General features: G+C 35.4%; 1 protein-coding gene across 1 annotated transcript; it reads right to left on the bottom strand.

Moving 5' to 3' along the window:
* Positions 1–18077: 18077 nt before the first annotated feature.
* LOC113286442 lies at positions 18078–20363 on the bottom strand. The gene is made up of 6 exons (XM_026535064.1): positions 19973–20363; positions 19826–19872; positions 19299–19478; positions 19012–19195; positions 18824–18922; positions 18078–18527 (listed from the first exon to the last, which is right to left on the bottom strand). Exons 1-6 carry the CDS (start codon positions 20312–20314, stop codon positions 18417–18419), a joined length of 963 nt encoding a protein of 320 aa, XP_026390849.1. The 5' UTR covers positions 20315–20363; the 3' UTR covers positions 18078–18416.
* Between the last annotated feature and the right edge of the window lie 1965 nt (positions 20364–22328).

The following is a 22328-nucleotide window of genomic DNA, read 5'->3' on the forward strand; positions in this document are numbered from 1 at the left end:
TTCATAAAATAAAGGAAGATCTGGGTTATAAAGAGGAATAGGGAGACCTTCGAGAATCTGACCTAGCAAAATTATGATTGATTGATCATCACAATTTTGATTAGAGAAAAGCTTGACAGAAAGAATTGATTTGGCATTCTCACCAGGAATGGTGGAGAGTATAAAACCTTTATCAGCAAGATCTTTTTGGACATATTGTAAATTCTTCTCATATCTATGACCACTTGGATCCATGTTTGAATATAGAGTATGGGAATGTATAGAAAGTAAAAGGATTGAAGGAAGAAAAAATTACAGCAGCAGAATTTGCAGAAGAATAACAGAGTTGCAGAGATGAGAGAATAAAAATAGAAGAGAAAGTGAAAATAAAAGTGAAAAGAGGGGGGGAGAAGAGTATATAAAGAAAATTTTTTACTCGAAGAAATAAGCACCATTAAGACGAAGAGACGTGAGCGGTTGAAATGTAGCGGTTATAGAAGATGTGTCAAGAAATAAATGGAAGACAGAGTACGTGTGATAAATGTGGAATATGAAAAGATAAGCAGCTGAGGCATTTCTCACATCATTCTCTACTTTGCAGACAAGATATGAGAAGAGGCAAGATTTAGGATCAGAATCTCGCAACAATTATGTCTCAGCGAAATTATCAATGGTACAGAACAATAGTGTCGCAGAACAAATTCAGAAACGACGTCAGCAAGGATCACGAGAAAGATGTGATAGTCCCACGAAAATTAGGGAGCTTGCGAAATTAACATTTGTAAGGTTGCGAAAATGTCGCAAACCATATCCGAAAATAAAGGACAGATTAGCTGTCATCCACTATGTATTTTCCTTATAAATAGTCATTCGAGTTGTGAAGGAAGGAGAGATCTTTTTTAGAGAAGAAACAAGCAAATAGGAGAGAGAAAGTCCAGAGCAGATACCTTTCTTGATTTCTTTATCTTTCTTGTAAGAACATCCAAAGATTTATCAATAAAATTAAGAGTGTAAACCTAAAAAATGAGTTGATCAACAATGAAATCATATGAGGGGTGTAGTGTAGGATTTCCTGCAACTACAAGACAAAAGTCGTATAAGTATGATAGTTTTCATACATACACATTTTCTATCTCGAAATACGAGTTGGTAAGATTTTTCTTTAACCATCTTCATCTTTACCTGTAATGAAAGTAATGATGACGTTTCAATCTTGAAAATAGCTTTGATGACGATAGTCGATTCTTTATGTCTGACGACTGTTATAACATTATAGAAGAATGTTTCAACGATTGAAACGTAGAGTTGAGAATATGTAACCACCTATGGATGTAAGCATATAGTGTGTTCGCACATTAGTGTATAAATCCATGTGCCGGAAACCAAGTGTGTGCATATATGTGCATGCAGTATTGGTGAAGGAGACAGGTTGGGTACGCGTAATGGCGGAAATTCACGTCCGTGAAATTCTGTTAAGTTTGAAGTTTACGAACTCAAAAAACCAGTCACCGTAGGTACGCGTACCCGTACGCGCACTGGCGGGACTTTTTCACCCGAAAAAGTCTGCTGAGTTTGGAAACTAAAACCAACTCAAAATCTGGTAGCTAAGGTACGCATACCCGTACGCGTACCCAAGATAGTTATTTCTTAAATCGATAGTTCATGGACTTAAAACAATAAATTATAAGGAATGCAATCTTTGCAAATCGTGAGTATATTGTTCATGAATTGATTCAAATGAATCAAACCGATTTTGTTTCAATTGTGTCTATGTATAAAGACCTAAGCAATTGAACAACTCTTGAACTAGTTCTTATGAGTCATTTGAACTATTTATGAGAAAGATGAATACGGTTAATATGAAAGCACTCATATGGCTAACCATTGGTCAACCATTTTTGAATCAACCAATGTACACGTTTAGGTATGGTTACTCAAACCTAAATGAATACATTTCATTTGTGTGCGCCAAGCTAAGTTTCGATCTAACGGTTGAAAGATATTAGCTTGGATAAATCAGGTTTTTCATCTAACAGTGATTATTGAATGATTTGTTACCAAGATAACTTAGATTAGAAACCTTGATTTGAAAAATATATAAGGAGACGTCTAGCAACTGTGCAAAACTAATCCCCACACCTCCTATGTGATACTAGTTGGTTTGCTAGAGTCATTATCCTTTAACCGTAGGTTTCTTCTCGAGACCCTGTCGATTAACGACTGAAATACTTCATTGGGATTGTGAAGCCAGACGAAACTACTTCTCTTGTAGTTGAGCGATCTGATCTTGTCATTTTCTATCGTACGAGTACAATTGAATAATTGACTTGAGATTATATCTCCGATAGGGCAAGATAAAAAGAAATCACAAACATCTTCGTCTCATCATTTGTGATTCCACAATATCTAGTTTCGCTACAATACGATTTAAATTATTGTGAGGTGATTGATAATACTAGTCTATTCTTCGGGAATATAAGTCCGTTTTATCAATTGGTTCTTGTTCACCTTGATTTTTATCAAAAGACGGAACAAAAATTTTAGGTTTATCTGTGGGAGACAGATTTATCTATCCTTGTAGACTTTTCTGTGTGATACAGATTTGTTTACTAAAGTCTTCGACTTTGGGTCGTAGCAACTCTTGGTTGTGGGTGAGATCAGCTAAGGGAATCAAGTGTGTAGTATCCTGCTGGGATCAGAGACGTAAAGAGCGCAACTGTACCTTGAATCAGTGTGAGATTGATTAGGGTTCAACTACAGTCCATACTGAAGTGAGTTTGTAGTAGGCTAGTGTCTGTAGCGGCTTAATACGGTGTGGTGTTCAATCTGGACTAGGTCCCAGGGTTTTTCTGCATTTGCGGTTTCCTCGTTAACCAAATTCCTTGTGTCTGTGTTATTTCTATTTCGCATTATATTTTGTTGTATAATTGAAATATCACAGGTTGTGCGTTGTATATCGATCAATAGTGAAATCCAACCGTTGGTTGTTGATTGGATATTGATTGATCCTTGGATATTGGTCTTTGGTACCATCCAAGTTTATCTCTCTTGTATTTAATCGAGACTCGCAAATTGCTTGAGTAAGATTTAAATTAAGAGATAGAGATATTAACTCCTTGATATACTTTTTATTAAGATTGAGTCTGACTGTCTAGTTGATTCTCTTAAAAGTATATTAGGGTTAGTCCATACAGATTGCTAATCGAAATATTGGGTGAGCTTGTTAGACCCCCACATTTTCAATTGGTCTCAAAGCAGGCAAACACCTTAAAACCTTATAAGTTTGTGTTTGTTCGATCCTCAAAAGTATATCCCTATGGGAAATCTTTTTTAGAGACTTGCTCATGGCATCTGTAACGCACACCAGAGCTCCTTAAATATTGTTCAAAGATTATTCATTAGACCTACGATCCCTCATAATAATCACATTCCATCTAGTATGTCGGAAAATCTAGATGTGAGGAAACAATCTAAGGAAAAATTAAAAAGAATTTTCAAAGAAAACATAATCAATGTTCAAAGGTATGGACTCTCACAAGAATTATTCTTAATCTCTTTGAGGAATACTACCATAAAGGATTAATTGACAAGGATCTATTTAGGGCGTTTGAAAATATTTTGAAATTCTTAGAAAAGCTAAATTCCCTGGAAAATTTGAATTGCTCTGATAAAAGTCATGTGCCTGTCAAATCTTTTGATTATGCACAAACTGTTCCCAACACCAATTCATGTGAAGTCAATAAGAGTTCGTATGTAATTGTCAAAGGAACCATTTATCAGAAAAGGTTAATTCCTGGTCATAAGAAAAGGAGCCAAAAATTTTCTAAGTATTATCATTAGACTTCTGATTCTGGCTACAAATGTCAACCGAAAAACTCGTATGAGAAATTCTCTGCAGTTTCCAAACACCTGATTTGAGGTTTGGTTGCACCTCATTTGTACATAACTTGACATGGGGCAAGTAACGGGTTGATTTTGATTTAATTCCTTTTTTTATAAGAAGCTTTTCAGTAGGTACTTTCCTTAATAATGTGTATACCTTCAAAAACCTGCTTACCTTTAGTGGGTCGCGGTTCGGGTACGGGTCCAAGCCCATGAGTGGGTATAAAAGAAGTTTGAAGTACGCGTAGTCTTCTTCCTCTCCAAACAGTCCGCGTACGTGAACTATTCTAGGGATCATGTTTTCTCTCCGTTAAAGTTTGTTGAAGAACAATTGTTAAGGGATTCTTCAAGATAAAAAGTCAAGTAAGTAATTTCTTACCCACTCCCTTGTTTTCTTCTAGAATCATGAAGAGTGTTAAGGGTTCAAAAGGTTTTTCAAATAGCCAAATCTTTTCATCCTCTTCCATGGATCTTCCTATTGAACAAAATTCTATTGGGATTAGATTTGTGGATGAATCCTGTAGCAAAGTATTTGAAAAGATTTCTTCTACTGAGTTTATTTTAGAAAAGAAATTGGATGATGCAAGTGGGTATAAGGAGGACTAGGGGTGTACATCGAGCCGGACAGGCCAGCTCAAGCCTGATTATATAACAAGCCGGGCCAGACAGTCTTGCCAATCTAACTATCCATTAAGTTTGACAGGCCAGGTCGGGCCGGTCAGGAGCTAAAATTTACAACCCATGGCCTGTCCAAGCCTGTGAAGCAAGACAGGACGGACCAGGCCAGGCCGGACGGATATCATGTCTTGTCAACAGCAAAAATGAAAAAAAATTACTAGTGTTTTAGTAAAATCGATAAGTTCAAAAGAAATTCATAATCCGCTACAAATCAGACTTTAAGTTCAAAAGAAATTCATAATCCGCCACAAAATTTATTCCGTACTTGAAACAAAAACAGTAAATGGACGATCACTAGCCTGGCTCTTTTTCAAACAGTTTTTAAAGTGTCGATAGCATACACCGTGCAAGCTTTGACATAATTTTTGGATCCCCCGACTTAATTTCCCCACATAGCATACACCGTGCAAGCTTTGACATCTTCTTATTTTCTGGATCATTTGGATCTAGTACGCTAATTTGATCAAAATGCTCCCACACTCTCGACGTTCGTTTTCTCTGACAAGTATTCATTTCAATTAGACAAAATCAAAAACCTGTTAAAAAAAAAGTCAGGTGGTAGCTTTCTAGACTCCAAGTATACATCATGACGAAAACTTGAACTTCACATCATTTGCACCAGCTAATGGTCAATCACTAATACGGTCATTACCAATTTTCAACATCATTCGGATCATTTTATTTTGTTCACATGCACTCTGCTTATAATATTCACCTAATGAATTGTATCTATTATCAACTAAAAAAATTGGAAACTAAAGCATCTGCAGATTCTACACCATCACCGTACAAAACTAACAGGCTATCGGACAGGTAAACAGGACGGACTCTAATTTTTAAACAAAAATCCGGGTTCGCCCACTTATAATTATCGGGCAGGTCGTGCCAGCCCATGACAGGCAGACCGGGCAAGCCCATGACAGGCTGTTGGGCGTCCATGGGCTCCTTTGGACCCAGGCGGTACATGACAGGTCGCACGCTCCCGGGCATTTTGTACACCCTAAGGAGGACTTATCTTGTTTTGAAAAATTCAAGCTTGGAAACATCTTTGATGGCCTTGGTGAAGGTTTTGATACTCGTACTAGAATTTTCTATGCCAACATTTATGATGTTGTTCGTGAAGACATGGAATTCAAGACCATGGTCAATAGAAGAAGGATTATAGTTAATAGAGAATTGATTTCAAAAATTACCGAAATTCTTTTCGGTGATTTTTGCCACCCTAGACCAAGCGATGAACGACCTTCACAAGAAGCCATTTCAAAGGAGATTTGTAGAAAAAGTGTTGTGTGGAATAAAGGAAAATTTCCCACTAGTCAACTAAATTTTCCCTTGAAAGCTTTTGGAAAACTGGGGATTTCTAACCTTTGTCCTTCAACAATTGAAAATTCTCGTTGGAGCCGTGAGTTTGCGGAATTGGTCTATTACCTTGAGAAGGAAACCATTAATCTCGACATTTGTGAATTCATTATTTGTCAAATGTTGGATATGACTTCCGGCGACAAGAAGTTAGGCTACCCTTGCTTGATTGAGCGCATTTGCCGCAATTTCTCTATTGAGCCCATTGGGAATTCCATCGGAACTCCCAAGCTTGTTAGGCCATGTACTTTTGGTCGAATGAGGGAATATGATTGCAAAAGGAAAAGGTGTGACACAATTGATGAATCGAGTGATTCTTCTTCGAAGCTTCTTCACCAAATTTACAAAGGTCTTTGTAAGTTGAATACCAAAGTAAATTGTGTCTAAGAACAACTATTGTGATTGCCACCAAGTATCCCGGATTAAAGAAGACATGGACAAGTTTCGTTCCACCTTCATGGACTCCGAAGATGAAAATGATGAGTAATTTTTCTCTTGTGCTTCTTGGTGTTAAAGTTCTCTCGTCTTTCTATAAAACTTCTTATTTTCTTTGTTTTATTTAATAAGGATTACTAGAGTTTGAAATAGCCATTATTGTGAGTACACATAGCTATGTCCATCGTTTTTCATCTTCTTATTTTTAGATTAATTTATTTAAAATTCTAAAAAATTGTTTGGAAGATGATTTTTGCAGTATTAATCTTTATGGTTTTATATATTGCAATATGTTATGGGATATGTGTGTTTGCGTCCGTGAACTATTATTGTCCCATATGATATAAAAAGTTACCTCTTTTATATGTCGATATGCGAGTATTGATACAAGATTGATGAACTTTTGACAAACAAAAGTTAAGCCTATTATGTCAATTATTGATTCTATATAGGTTAAAATATTTTGTTTACAATGGTTATGTCTATTGTATGTCATTGTGCAAATAGTGATGGAAAATAGAATGAATCCTTGCATATACCGCAGTATTGATCATTCCTTGATCCATATTTTATGTGTATACTGCAATGCTCCATAAGTTTTTCTTGTGTTGAGCATAAGACGATTGAGTTAATCATTATTTATGGTGAACTTAGTCGTAGCTCCGTCAGCTCTCTTATGTCGAGCATTTCCAACTAGATTACTCATAGATTCGTTTGTGGTTATTTTGGTTGTGTATTCCGATTAAATTAATCATGAGTTATCTTATGGTTAGTTTAATTGAGAATTTTGGATATAGAAAATCATTTTTATGATTTTTGGTGTCCAATAAAATCCTTCTTTTCTTGTAAAAGTAAGGTCGCTCTTGTTGTTCTCTTGGGAATGACATCAAATGGGGGAGAGTTCTTTTGAACTTGCGCTTAATTTCCATATCTTTGTGGGGAGTGTGGATGTGAAATTATTTAGGGGTTATCTTGTATCTTTATAAACTCCTTGATGAATGCATTTAGCCTCGGCTTTATGATTGCATCTAAACAAGTTGATATGTACTTTTCTTTGATCTTGAAGCTTCTTCGTGGAAATTTCATAAGGATCCCATTTTCATACCTTTGCCAATTTTATTGACAAAAAGGGGGAGAATTAATGTGTAGTTCACACTACAAATACATATGGTTTACGTGTTTACGGGTCATTATGTAAGGGTGAGTGGTTTTCATGTTGAGACGAAAGTATTGACTAAGGGGGAGTGACACATATCACCATAGTATTGTTGTTGAAATTGTGATATGAGAACTTTGATGATGTGTAATAATACTATGACATTGTATAAAAATGATCGAGAGCTTTTGTTTTCTCATTGTTATGGCTACGGAACTTCAACAACTATGATGCTGAATTGAACATCTATGGAATCATGGAAATACTTGGAAAAGACGAAGTTTTCAAGTAACGTTGAAGCACCAAGGAGATCAAGCATGTGGACGACAAGCTACAAAGTTTTATTTATTTTGTAATCCATATGTATTGATAGTTTTGTCACTAAAATTGACAAAGGGGGAGATTATTAGAGAATTTCTCGGTCGAACTCGCATGCGTTGCTATCTCAAGCATGTTTGTCAATATTAGTGATCAAAACTATATGTCTTGATTTCTAATATACTTATGACTAAGTCTCGGTCTAGGATAGTTAGGAATAATTGAGCTTCAGACTCCATGGAGATTATCTTGCAAAGACGAAGAACTACTCAAGGAACCAGTGGAACTTCATATGACCAAAAGGTATGTGGAGACTTGAACTCATCTTGATCACTCAAAAGTATATCTACTCTATCTCCTACTCTTGAGAAAAAAGTCCTATAAGTATGATAGTTTTCATACATACACATTTGTTATTTCGAGCCGAGTTTACTCGCCTATCTTTTTCTCGAAATACGTGTTGGAAAGCTTTTGCTTTAACCATCTTCATCTTTACCCGTGACAAAAGTCATGATGACGTTTCAATCTTGAAAATAGCTTTGATGATGATAGTCGATTCTTTATGTCTAACGACTGTTATAACATTATAGAAGAATGTTTCAACGATTGAAATGTAGAGTTGAGAATATGTAACCACCTATGGATGTAAGCATATAGTGTGTTCGAACATTAGTGTATAAATCCATATGCCGGAAACCAAGTGCGTGCATATGTGTGCATGCAGTATTGGTGAAGGAGACAGGTTAGGTACGCGTACCTGTACGCGTACTAGCGGAAATTCACGTCCGTGAAATTCTGCTGAGTTTGAAGGTTACGAACTCAAAAAACCAGTCACCTTAGGTACGCGTACTGGCGGAACTTTTTCACCCGAAAAAGTCTGCTGAGTTTTGAAACTAAAACCAAGTTAAAATCCGGTAGCTAAGGTACGCATACCCGTAAGCGTACCCAAGCTAGTTATTTACCAAAGCGGTAGTTCATTGACTTAAAACAATAAATTATAAGGAATGCAATATTTGCAAACCGTGGGTATATTGTTCATGAATCGATTCAAATAAATCAAACCGATTTTGTTTCAATTGTGTCTATGTATAAAGACCTAAGCAATTGAACAACTCTTGAACTAGTTCTTATGAGTCATTTGAACTAGTTATGAGAAAGATGAATACGGTTAATATGAAAGAACTCATATGGCTAACCATTGGTCAACTATTTGTGAATCAACCAATGTACACGTTTAGGTACGGTTACTCAAACCTAAATGAATACATTTTATTTCTGTGTGCCAAGCTAAGTTTCGATCTAACGGTTGAAATATATTAGCTTGGATAAATCAGGTTTTTCATCTAATGGTGGTTATTGAATACTTTGTTACCAAGGTAACTTAGATTGCAAGCCCTGATTTGAAAACTATATAAGGAGACGTCTAGTAACTGTGCAAAACTAATCCCCACACCTCCTGTGTGATACTAGTTGGTTTGCTAGAATCGATTCTCCTTTAATCGTAGGTTTCTTCTCGAGACCTTGTCGATTAACGACTGAAAGACTTCATTGGGATTGTGAAGCCAGATGAAACTACTTCTCTTGTAATTGAGCGATCTGATCTTTCCATTTCGAGTAATTGTCGGTTCTTCCTCTCTGCAACACCATTTTGTTGTGGTGTAGAGGGACAAGTAGTCTCATGAATTAGACCATGTTCTTGGAAATAACCTTGTAAAACCTCAGTAACATATTCTCCACCATGATCAGAACGAATGACCTTTAGAATAGTGGAAAACTGTGTTTGAATCATCCTATGAAAGATTGGAAATGACCGACTACATCGCTTTTATTTTTCATCAAATAAAGCCAAGTCATACGAGTGCAATCATCCACAAATAGAACAAACCAACGGAATCCTGAATTACCAGTAATACGGCAAGGGCCCCAAACATCAGAGTGAACTAAAGAAAATGGAACAAATCTTCGATTATAACTATCAGGATAAGTAGCACGATGACTTTTTGCTAAGATGCAAGTTTCACAATTAAAATCAGAAGGTTTGCAAGCTGAAAATAAAGATGGAAACAAGTGTTCCAAATAACCGAAGAAACGTGACCCAAGCGATGATGCCATAATCGTATCTGATCCTTGTAAGCCCGAGAAGAACCCTTGGCTGATAGAGAACGACCTTCACATACATCACCTACGTAGTATAACCCCTCTCTCTTAGTACCACGCCCAATTATCTCCCCAATGCTGAGATCTTGAAGAAGACAGAAATTCGAATAGATTAATACTAAGAAATTTAACTGCGCAGTTACTTGTGATACTGATAAAAGATTATTAGATAGAGATGGAATTCAAAGGGTATGCTCCAAGGTCATAGAAGAATTTAGATCCACTCTCCCAGCCCCTGTTACCGGATAAGGAACTCCATTTGCATTAGAAACTGTTGAGCATTCAGGGATGCACATATCTTTTAAGATAGAGGAATCAAAAGTCATATGGTTAGTCGCACCAGAATCAAGTATCCAACCGTGATCCTTGGCTGATTTAGTTGTTAATGGAGCTTGGACCATGTTACCTGACTGTTGAAGAATGACAGGATCTGTAGTAGCTACAGAAGGATTGGAGGCTATTGATGGGATATCGATTGCAGGTACCGGCTCCTCTGTAGTACATAAACCCACCTTTCCCTTTCCTTTATCATATTTTGAGCGGGTTTGTCACCAGTTAGGGTACCCAATCCTCTTGAAGCAGTTTTCGACAATATGTTTACTGTTGCCGCAATGAGTGTACTTCCCACCACTGTTCACGGAAGAAGAAGATTGTTGCGTCAAATAATTATTCGTATAATTTTTTACAGCCGTAACAACTTGAGAATAAACATCTTGACTCATCATTGTACTACGACGTTGTTCTTCACACCTCACAATAGAAAAAGCCTTATCGGGTCCTGAAAGAGGAGTACTACGAAGTATCTCGCCTCTAATAGAATCATACACATCATCAAGACCGTCTAGAAACAAATAAACTCTTTCCTCGTCAATTTCTTCTCTACGAATTTTAATTATATCGGCCTGAGTAAAAATAATTGGTTTACGGTAGTCAAGTTCTTTCCAAATAGTAGTAAGATCTGGAAAAAACGTAGCCACTGGTCGACCCATTTGTTTCGTGGCCATAGACTTACGGGATAAATCATAAAGAATTGATTTATCAGCCGCTTCATAGTATCTATGAGACACAGCGTCCCATACCTCTTTTGCAGATGGTAAACGAATGAAAACATTCATTAATTCTGGTTCCATGGCACCAACAAGCCATCCTTTCACAAGAGAATCTTTCATGACCCAATCATCATACAAAGGTCCTTGTTCAACGGGTTTTGAAGTAGATCCAGTTAAGTATCCCCCTTTTCCTCTACTTGAGACAAACATAGTCACAATTTGGGACCAAAGGGTGAAGCTTTTATCATTCAATTTAACCCCGTAGGGAATTGAAATTGGTTCTGGAGACAACACCGTATTCGTCACCGGCGTAACAAGAACACCAGTTTCATCATCGATATCCATAATAAAAAGTTGAATATTACTACTTAGTTGAAACTAGCAGTAGAGGCAAAGGTAAATCAAGATAGTATATTGACTTACAAGTTCAGTGATTTTCTTATGTTCAAAAACACGGTAAACAAACATATATCAGGGATTCAAGAAAAAAAAATGAAGGGGTAATTAATTTTCAGTCACGTCCTCAGTAGATCGAGGATAGCAACTCCAATTTTCAAAAGTATGGAAGAAAAGCAAAAATGACCAGTGATATAAAGGGTCACAAAGGATCAGAGAATATCACAAGGGATCAGTGATATAAACCAAGCAACAATGAAATGTTTTATCACAAAACAGAAGAAAGACTTAATATGTTTAGGAAAAGATTACTTGTTACCGTAATAAGAACGAGTAAAAGAACCTTAAGACAGTGGAATGATCGATAGAAGTATAAAAGCAATCACTCTACTAAGAAATACTCAGCTTCACCATGGAAGCTCTGATACCAACTTTAACTGAAGGTTCATGTTTATTATTTCATTGCATTTTCATCTCCAAAACAGGAGGTATATGTAATCAACGAAGTAAATACAAGAGAAGCCCCAAATGTAATTGGGTGGAGTATAGACAGAAAACTAAATGAATGGAAGAATCTTATGTAAAGGCTAGGCAATCCTACTGACTAGCTAAGGTACGATTCAACAAAAACAACCCATTTCAACGAGACGAACAATCAATATATTCAGGGTCGGAGCTATGTGTAACGTAGGGGTGGCTATGGCCCCCCCTAAATTTTTGCAAATCCTGATTAGTTATAGATAATTTTCTTAGTTTTAGGAAAGAAATCAATACCGCCCCCCCTAAAATAATTGTAAATATTTTTTATTTTATTTTTAACGGGAAAAGATGTAACCCTCTCAATTTCATTAATATTGAAGATTGTATACATCATTGAAAAACATAATAAAATACATATTTTTTGTATCACAATAATAAGCAAATTGTAATACAAACGTATTAAATACGTGAATTTCAAAAAGTAAATTGATGTTACTTGAGGGATGACCTTTGAATTAGAATTCTGCCGTTTTGATTTGAAGAATTTATCTTCTTCTTCACTGTCTTCTTCATTAAGATGTTATCCCAAAAGGGAGTAATAAGCACAAAACATCATTATTACAATCAAATCTGGTAGCCATTGATCTTCATGAAACTGTAGATATACGTCAAGCCGGAAGAAATTGTCCTTGATGTACTTGAAACAATTGTTGTAACAATCGATAGAAACGCTTATAAAGATATGAAAACCTCAGATGGATTTAAGAGAACCATTAGATAGATAATGAAATTAAAACTGGGAAAACCCATAAATCGCATACAATAGCGATGTTTTTATTTAATTAAAATACTAATAAGTATTATATCCAAATCTATTTGGAAAATCTGAATAATTCGGATAATATCTAACAGATTTGGATTACAATATTAGAGAATCAAAGATTTAGGAAGATTTGTTTCAAAGAATTTTTTTTCTTTTTTTTTTTTTGAAAAACGGTTATGGAGAGAGGGGAGAAGAATTTTAGGAAATCAAATAATTGTAAATATATTCCATAGATATTTTTAAAATTATTGTGATTACGTGGGGAGAGGAATTACTCACCCTTGCCACTTACTGCTTTTTAACCTGAACACGTACTCTAGTAACGGTTTGTTGAAGTTATGGGTAGTAAACACGTTCTCTTTTTAGGTTCTCTGCTTTAGGGGTTTGGTTGTAGTATATGTCGTAATCTTACAGAGAAGAATAGAGACAGGAGATTAACGCATAACCTTTACGATTTTTCAATCTTTATCAAACGAGACGATGAAAGTGATCACATTGAAGGTATTTTTTCTGATTTTTTTATTAAATTAGCCTTTAATCAATTGAATAGGAAAGTAAATTTCACATTGTGAAATAAATATTTCCTTTTTCATATTAATGTAAAATCTAGGGTTTATAATTGATTGATTTCTAATGTCTGAAACATATTTGGAGATTGATTTTTTGTATAAATTTTTATGAAGTGAAAGTTCTTTATTAATAGTACTACATTAGGTTTTGTTCAAACAATTAGAAGAAGAAAAAAATGCAGACGTCTTACAAATTGCTTTATAACGTGGCTAATTTATAATTCAAAACATCATAGGTTTTTGAGCTTTGGACGGACGGATAATTTTTTGGGAGACAAACAACTGATCCAACCATCTCAGTCTCATCCCAAGCAAAGACATCTAACGGCTGTGGCGTTCGTAACCTTCTTCCATTATGGAGATATTAATAACCCTCTTAATAAACTGAAAAAATAAATGGGCTGCTAAGAAGATAAACTGAAAAAAATAAATATTACAACCATGTTTCAACCATTGAAATTTAAAAAAAAAAAAAATTAGTCATCTTTTAATAACCTGCAAAATACAAACAATTATTATTTTTAAAAATAATAAAAATAATTTTCATTGTACTCATTGTGTAAAGGGAAGAATCAAAAAATTACAACTAATGATTTTCATTATATCCATTGTACAAATGGAAAATAAGTAACGAATATATTATTATATATATATATATATATATATATATATATATATATATATATATATATATATCCAAAAAATGACTCATAAAAGATTTAACCTTACGTCGTGGGCTTAATTTTAATTCTAGCAATTGAATAAGCTTATTTCCATCATCCTTTAAAAAAAAAGATTTACGATGTAAAACCCAAGCACGAAAAACTTTAGAATCATTTTCTAGCATCTGTAATAAATTTATTTTGGAATAAAATATTTAACCAATCGACAGATAAACCATGTATTCTTGATCATGATCACACCTATCTTTGCATCATATTTTAATGCCATGAATAATTTGATCAAAAAAAAGAAAAAAAGAAAAATAAAAAATCCTAATCAAACAATTGAAAAATACAACAGCGTCAACAAAAAGAAGTTAAACTCCAAAAACAAATAAAAAAAAAGAAATAAAAAAAAATCAATTAATCATGATTAGCCTCTTCCAACAATTGACAAATAGAGATAACACTATAGAAACTAAATGCTGAAATGAACTGTCACCATATCAATTTATTCCAAGAAAAATAAAAATGAAACTTATGAGCTTCCATGCCATTTACACACTTACTAGAGTAAAACTTACAGCTGAATGAATGTCCAAACTCATGAATGTGAATTTTGATGGCGCATGCGTTTTTCTGGAATCAATTTTTTTTTTTTTGAAATGTTTTTCTGGAAACGTTTAATATCTTCTGATGGAATCAATAATGTTTTTTCTTTTTTAGTTATCCACAACACAAACAAAGATGAAAGAATCTCAAAAATGAAAAATTTTTTATTAGACCAAAAACAAATCTCCTCCTCTTTTAATTCCAATTTTTTCAATTGATTTGGATCCTCTGTTTACTTCCTCATTATCCTCCAATGATTAAGAGAGTTGCTTACCCATAAATAAGTTAAAACCGTCCATGCTCTAAGGTCTGCATGCAACGAAACAACTGCTCCTTTATGACTAGCACGTAATACCGCATTCAAAAAGAAAAAACGTCTAAAAAATTGAATGTGTCCCTAATTACAATTATCAATGAGAAGTGTACAAATAAATGAGTGTATTTCTTCAACCACACACATTCACTCATTCACTCATTTCTAACTCATTCAACTTATTTTTTTGGAGAAAATTTTAGGTTAAAAGTATCAACATGTCAAACATGATTAGCCGCAGCCCCATAAAAACCGTTACCCAAAACGTGTTTGCTTTCTTTTCGAGAATACATGATTGCGATGAAAGCAAACCTACAGTACTCAGGTTTCGTGTAGCAAGAAAATGGGAAGAGATCGGATTCATGGAGACCAACGAAGTCACTACTTTGGATTTACTAATGATTGATGAAAACTTGAGTATATTGTTATTTCGATCCGAATTAAACTATTTTTTTATAAGAATAAAATATTAGTGACGCCTTCTAATCATTTTTTACATAATTGCGATGAAAATAAACCTGCAGTACTCAAGTTTCATTTTGCCAGAAAATGAAAGATGTCGATTTCATGGCGACCAACTAGGTCACTGCTTTGGATTTACTAATGATCGATGAAAACGTGAGTATAGTTTTATTTCGGTCCAAATCAAACTAATTTTTTTTAATGAAAATATTAGTCATGCATTCTAATCAATCTTGACGTCCAACACACCATGCATGCCGTCGTCCCTAGGAATTTGATATTGGAAGTTCGGAACATTGCTCCATTAGGGAGGACTCTATTCACTCTCTAAGTTCGATACCACAACAGAGAAATCCAGATTTCGTCCCTCAAAGAATGATTAACGAGGAATTTTTATCAAAAACTATTATTTGAAGTCGTGCGGAATTATTAAACTATTATTTAAGTATAACCGAAGTTATAATTATTTAGATTGAGATTTCATGTCTACAAGTTCTCATGGATCGAATTAAGTCTCATAGTGTGTGGTAATTATTAAAATCATTCTAACCAAAAATTATTATGTCTCATGCCATGCCGTTACGGCACAGGTTATTTCTAGTAATATACAAAGTACCATTCAACCTTTAAGAGGACTTGGATTTGGAACAAAGGATGAGATTTGTGATTCTAGTCTCACTTTTGTTCTAATGTTGCATGACAGTGTACAAGAACTAATCCAATTTATTATAGGTAGGACAAAAGAACTAAATTGTTTCATATGTATGGATGGGAATAGCAATGGGGTATCATTTTGTTTGGAGTGTATCAATTTACATATAGAACAAAATAGCAATTACCTTTGGGTTGGTACACCCCCAACCAATGTGGTACCCCCGTTAGCAGCCTTGGGGAATAGAGATGAAAGTGTATTGTAAAGGTAAGAATCAAGAGATTGTTAGGGTCTGTTTGGCAGCTTGGATACAAAATACTTTGTCCAGGTTAGGAAATTCTTTGGTTTATCCAAGACTATCATGGCAATGGTTATTTTAAATGGTGTTTGTTTTCCATTGTGGGTTAGTGTAGTATGTTGTTTGTCAAAAAACTTGTATACAAACTGAATTAATTAATTGAAAAGAAAATAAAAAATTAAACCATATAATTATCTAGTTTTGAGCATACAAAATATTTAAATAAAAAAATTAGTTATAAAAGTAACCGTCTAACCCAGGAAAGGATTAAGGTATTCCAGGTTTTACATGGAATTCCAAAACTCCACCTTTTTAGCCTCCTAAAATTTAGTTAGGATATACTATCCTTATCTTGATATGGAATAAGCACCCACACAAACACATTATACAGTTATTTAAGAGATAACCCAACCTAGGTTAGGATATCAAGACTACCAAACACGACCTTAATGACTAAACTAATACGGGACATCTATTTTTGAAGATAAGAAAAAAGATGCGCGAAGTGCTATCCTACATTCCTACCTTTTGTTCTAGCAAAGCAGAGCCAGTGTTCTCGATGATAGTATTGTCAAACTAGAGTTTGCAACAAAATGAATAATAAGTTCTTTGGGGATATGTAACATTTTCACAATTACTAAGTAGCTTTGATTTAATCCGTTGTTATAACACAAGTAGCTTTGATTTAATCCATTGTTATAACACTTTACGCTAAAAAAAATATTAGCTTTGATTTAATCCATTGTTATAACACTTTACGCTAAAAAAAATATTAGCTTCGCACCCTTGTGGAAAAATTCTGGCTCCGTCCCTGAATATATTTACCAGGGGTTAGTCTTCAGAGGAGTTGGAGGAGTTGAGTGTAATTCAATTTTTACCCGCTAGTCGTGAGGGAGTTTGATAGAGTCTCTCAAAATCCCCATTAGTCGTCAGTCGTGGAGAGTTTAAAAGAGTCTCCCAAACATTCTTGAACTCCCTGTTAGTGGTAAAAGCTAGAATGCTAGGGAGTTGGTTTGTTTTGGGGAGTTCTGGAAAGTTTACAGTGTATTTTTGCACAACTACAAATTTCTCAAAAGAGTAGAGATTTTGGGAGAGTCTCTCAAACTCCCTACACTTAAAACACCAAACTCTCTCAAACTCCCTATACTCTCTTAAACTCCCTCTCCAAGATTCAAAATATATTAAAGTATTAAACTTCCACCAACTCACAAGTGGACTAACCCCACACATGCAGAAGAATACAAATTGTGAAACCTCTAATCGTTATTCATGTAAAGCTGGATATAACTTTATTGCTTTGTTCGTTTCTCTCTTCGTTTCTTTCTCTCTATGAATATGTTTCAACTTCACTTGTTGATGTTCGACAGCAGAAGTAAAGCTTTGGTTGCACGACGACCTCTGATCGTACAAGGCAAGAAAAAGAAACAGTCGCACAAGACTAGAGAAAAAGAGAGCGAACCAGAGATCGTGGATAACGTGACCACGTATGGAAATTGGTGATAGGTTTAAGATCGGCGTAGCAGATTGTACAAATTATACAATACTGCCAAATTCGTACTCCGTGATCATCATGTTCCTACTTCGATCTTTCCGAAAGAGAGGAATTAATCACTTGGTTTTTCCTTATTTAGGGTTTTGCGTCGTTCAACTTTAACAAAAATAAGATTGCAGGGGTGTAGTTCAGAAAAAAAAAAGAATAACAAATTCCCATATTGTTGCTGGAAAATGGAAAAGCTCCCTTTTGATTGTTCGCCGCAAATATTTGGAGTGTTGCGTGTCATCCCTACGTATGGCTGCATGTTTGTCCGAGTAGTAGAGTAAAACTTGCTACTTGCAACAGAATGTGGTTCATCCATAGACTCATGAGACTAATCTCAAAACACCAGCAATGTACTTCCATGTTTCTCCCTTTAATAAAGGCCTCTTAAATTGGACACCCACCTTGTTTTTGTAACCCTCATTCAGTCATAATATTTTTAAAACCAAGTAGTATTTGTTTCGATACGCTAAGTAAATTTGATCAGCTTAGAGACCGATATCACAATTCACAGGTATTTAAATCCATGACATATCTTATGTACGTATTTGATGAGTTTGAACTGATATGAAATCAGAATCAGGATTTTTATTATTGTACTATTTGCTATAACCTGCCATAGTATGTACCTGCTCCTTCATACTAATCTTCCAAAGTTGACCTTCAGCACCCGCCACCTTTGTTACGTCTGAGGTGGGATTGATCTCCATCTAATGAAAAGAGATATGAATATAAGGTTAGCATACTAAGAAGTGAATTGATGTTTAGTCATTTATATATACTTGGAATAAACGAAAAGGAGATCAGTAGGGGAGATACCCCATCTATTTGGCCTCTGAATACGATAAACAGAACTAAAGGTAATACTTGAATTCACTGAGCAAGTCAGGATGCTGGTGAAAGAGATTCGCGACCGGCAAATATAAATAATTTGGTGGTTTGTGAATACTAGAGTAACTAAGAAATAGAGTGCCGTATATCCAACAATTTGGTGGCATGGGACTACCTCATTGTAGACCTCAGCTATGGATTTGCTCTTGACTAAAACATCTAATAGCACCCCCAAGAACGATTCTAACACATGATCATCATTCTGAAACCGTGCCTGTCATATGCACAAAAAGGTAACCAAATGTATTATGATATTAATAACTGCAAAACTCAAAAATTGGTAATGGATGACTAGTGTGTTACCTGTACTTTGTTCAGATATATCACGAAATCCTCAAATTCATAAGCCTTCTTCAGTGAAGGTTCATCCTCGGTTGTGGTGGGAATCTCATATCCTTCCGGCATGAAGGTATTAAAGCCTAAAATAAGGTCTGGATGGCCTTTAAATAAGTCTTTAGCCCTTGCCACAACACCTAGCGTGTCAATTCTGCATTGATGGAAGAACAGACTCATAAACAAAATACTCTTCACCCAGTACCTAAAGCTGAAACTTAAAAAGGAAAAAGGTAGTGTGATAAGAAAACTCTTACTTTTTGGCCTTGAAATCATTCATGATGTTGAGGAATTCATCGTATTTCTCCCTTTCATCACGAAATTTGTCCCTCACAGCCTTAACGTAAGCAAGGGCATCATTGGTTGTTAATTTTTGTGATGTACATGCACCTCCTCCTCCTCCACTTCCTACTCGACAGCCTTGTGGTTGCCTAGCTCTTTAATATCAACAAACAGCAAGCAAAAACAAAGATTTGGTCAGACATTCTCTCAATAATATATACTATGTTCTGATCCAAGACTTCAAGAGTTATACTATGTTCTGACCATAAGATTTTAGATTATGTTAATTGGCACTTATTAAGGTGTTCTGGAACTGCCCTGTCTCAGAGTTTAGAGTTACCCGTTTAACAGGCACAAAATTCTTTTTAGACAGCCATAAACGAGACAAGTTATGAGCCACCATTATCCAGCCTATGCACATTGGTATATCCATCAGGAGATAAATGGTCAATATTGTTGCAACAAAACACACAATAAAAAGTTAAGCTTAGGAATATCTGACCTCCCTTTTTGAAGCCTGCAATACTCTGATTCTGCTTCGGCAAGTGCCTACGACAAACAACCGATCAGGATCGGACAAAGTAACCCGTTGTTTTCAAAAAAAAAAAAAACATTAGTTTACATCTAAAGGTTCAACCGATCATCAAACCTTTGATCTCAATTCGATTAATTTTTGATAAAACTTTGCTGCTAGCACAAGTAAAGCTTTGTTGGACGTCAAACAAGCCGTTTCTCTCTTGGCTTCCTCCACCTTGCGAATACAAAGCTGTTCCTCAATGTCTTTCAACTTCTGTTGTTGATGTTCGAAAACAGAAGTAAGTTCTAAAACCTTCCCTTCCAACATATTTACTTTGTCGCGCAACATTTTTTGTTGCTGATCTTCTCCATCTTTTCCGTTTTTACATAAATTTAGATCAAGTATGAGTTCGATTAGAGATTTTAGATCTTCGCAACTGATTCTATTATCAGAATCATTCTCATCGATAATCATTTTCCTTCTTCGATCTTTACAAGATTGGGAATTGCGCTGTGTTAGGGTTTTTCCCCAAATCTTGCAAAAAGAACTCACCAAACAAAAGACCGAGATTATTTGTTTTAGCGCCAGGCCGCCAAGGTTGGTAAGTAGGTCGCCCGTTAGTCAAAGGATCAAAAGATCTGGTCGTGTATGTATGTCGAAGGGTGATGGGCCTTTATAAGGCGAGCGATTTATTCGGGATAATGTTATGCTTGCTCATGAGTTAATTAGAAGTTATCATAGGAAGAAAGGAATAGCCAGATGTGCTTTGAAGATTGATCTTCGTAAAGCGTATGATTCTGTCATCTGGGATGTTGTTACCAAGACTATGAAAATGTTTGGTTTCCCCGATAAGTTTATTAACTGGATCTTTTTTTGCATTTTTTCTTCTCGGTTTTCTGTCATGATTAATGGTTCTCCATATGAATTTTTCAGTGCTAACAGAGGTCTATGGCAGGGTAGTTCGCTTTTTTATCCTCTTTTTTTCATGGTTATGGAAGTTGTTAACGCCATTCTCCTTAATCAAGTGAAGCAGGATATCTTTGGTTTTCACCCCAAGTGCAAATCCACTAAACTCACCAATCTCTCCTTTTGCCGACGACGTTATGGTTTTTTCAAAGGATCTTTGGAAGCTGCTTCTTCTATTCAACTGGCCTTTCGCAGTTTAGTGCTTTCTCTGGTCTTGAGGTGAGTATCCATAAAACCTCACTTTTTCATTCTAGAGTTAGTCGGGACATTCTTATTGAAATGATGCATTGTTCTGAGGGAATTTTACCTGTTAGATACTTAAGCATCCCTTTGATCACTACCATGCTTTCTTATGTTGATTGTCTTCCTTTAATTGCTAAAGTCACTAAACGTGTAAAGTCTTGGAAAGCCAGATTTTTGACTTACGCCGGTAGACTTCTTCTTATTAAGATTGTGTTAAGTATGGCATGATATACGTCTGGTTTTCTTATTTCATTTTTCCTAAGAGAGTAATCAAAGAGCATAATTCGATCTTCAAAAGGTTCTTATCGGATGGTGTAGATATGAATAAAAAGAACAACCCTATTAGCTAGTTACACATTTGTCTTCCTTTTTCTGGGGGAGGGTTAGGTGTTAAGAATTTAGAGAGTACAAAGATTGCTATTAATTAACCTTAGGCATATCTGGGACCTTTTTTCTGGAAAAGATATTGTGTGGACTCAATGGGTTACAACTAACCACATTAAACACAAATATTTTTGGAATATGTCTATCCCTCAAGACTACTCATGGACCTGTAGAAGAATTTTGAGTTGCAGAGAGTATGTTAAACCTTTTGTAGGTACCATTTTGGGAAGTGGCAATAGTACCAGTTTCTTAATTATTTGAGTTCTGGCACCCAGAGGGTAGGTTGTGTGATCGGGCTCATGTTTCCATTATTCAGGAAGTTAGTCAGTCTGGCAAGCACTTTGTTGTTGATTTTATAAATGCTCATAGCTGGGTTTTTCTGAACGAGAATGGGTTTGATGGAGACTTTTGTTGTCAGATTAGGGAAGTGGAAGTCAATTATTTGGAAAACGATGTTAAGGTGTGGAAAGCTACCTGCTCTTGTATCTTTTCCACGAAATAAACTTATGATGCTATTACTTTATCCAGGCCTGACATGGAATTGCATCGTTTGGTGTGGTTTAAGGGTCTCATCCCTGGCCATTATTTCATTAGTTGGTTAGTAATGCACAACAAACTCAAAACTAGGTGCAGACTTATGCAATGTGGAGTAATCTCTGATCCAGTTTGTTTGCTTTGTAATGAGGCCCCTGAAGATGCTGATCATCTTTTTAGTAAATGCACTTATTCTCCTGTCATTTGGCAATGACTGATGTTAAAACTTGGGTATTATAGTTCATGCATTCCAAATTGGGTACAAGAATTGAAGTGGTGTAGTGAAAATTTTACTAGGGATGGTGTTGTTAATTCATGTAGTTGCAGGAAATCCTACAACACACCCCTTGTATTATCATGA

Source organism: Papaver somniferum, chromosome 6 (genome assembly GCF_003573695.1).
Source record: "Papaver somniferum cultivar HN1 chromosome 6, ASM357369v1, whole genome shotgun sequence".
NCBI classification, from domain to species: domain Eukaryota; kingdom Viridiplantae; phylum Streptophyta; class Magnoliopsida; order Ranunculales; family Papaveraceae; genus Papaver; species Papaver somniferum.

Excerpts from the sequence above, each read along its gene's own strand:
- LOC113286442 (XM_026535064.1), bottom strand. The coding sequence starts at position 20,314 with ATGATTATCGATGAGAATGATTCTGATAATAGAATCAGTTGCGAAGAT. Across the intron at positions 19,873-19,972 it reads TAATCGAATTGAGATCAAAG|GCACTTGCCGAAGCAGAATC; the intron begins GTTTGATGATCG and ends TGTTTGTCGTAG. Across the intron at positions 19,196-19,298 it reads AATGATTTCAAGGCCAAAAA|AATTGACACGCTAGGTGTTG; the intron begins GTAAGAGTTTTC and ends CCATCAATGCAG.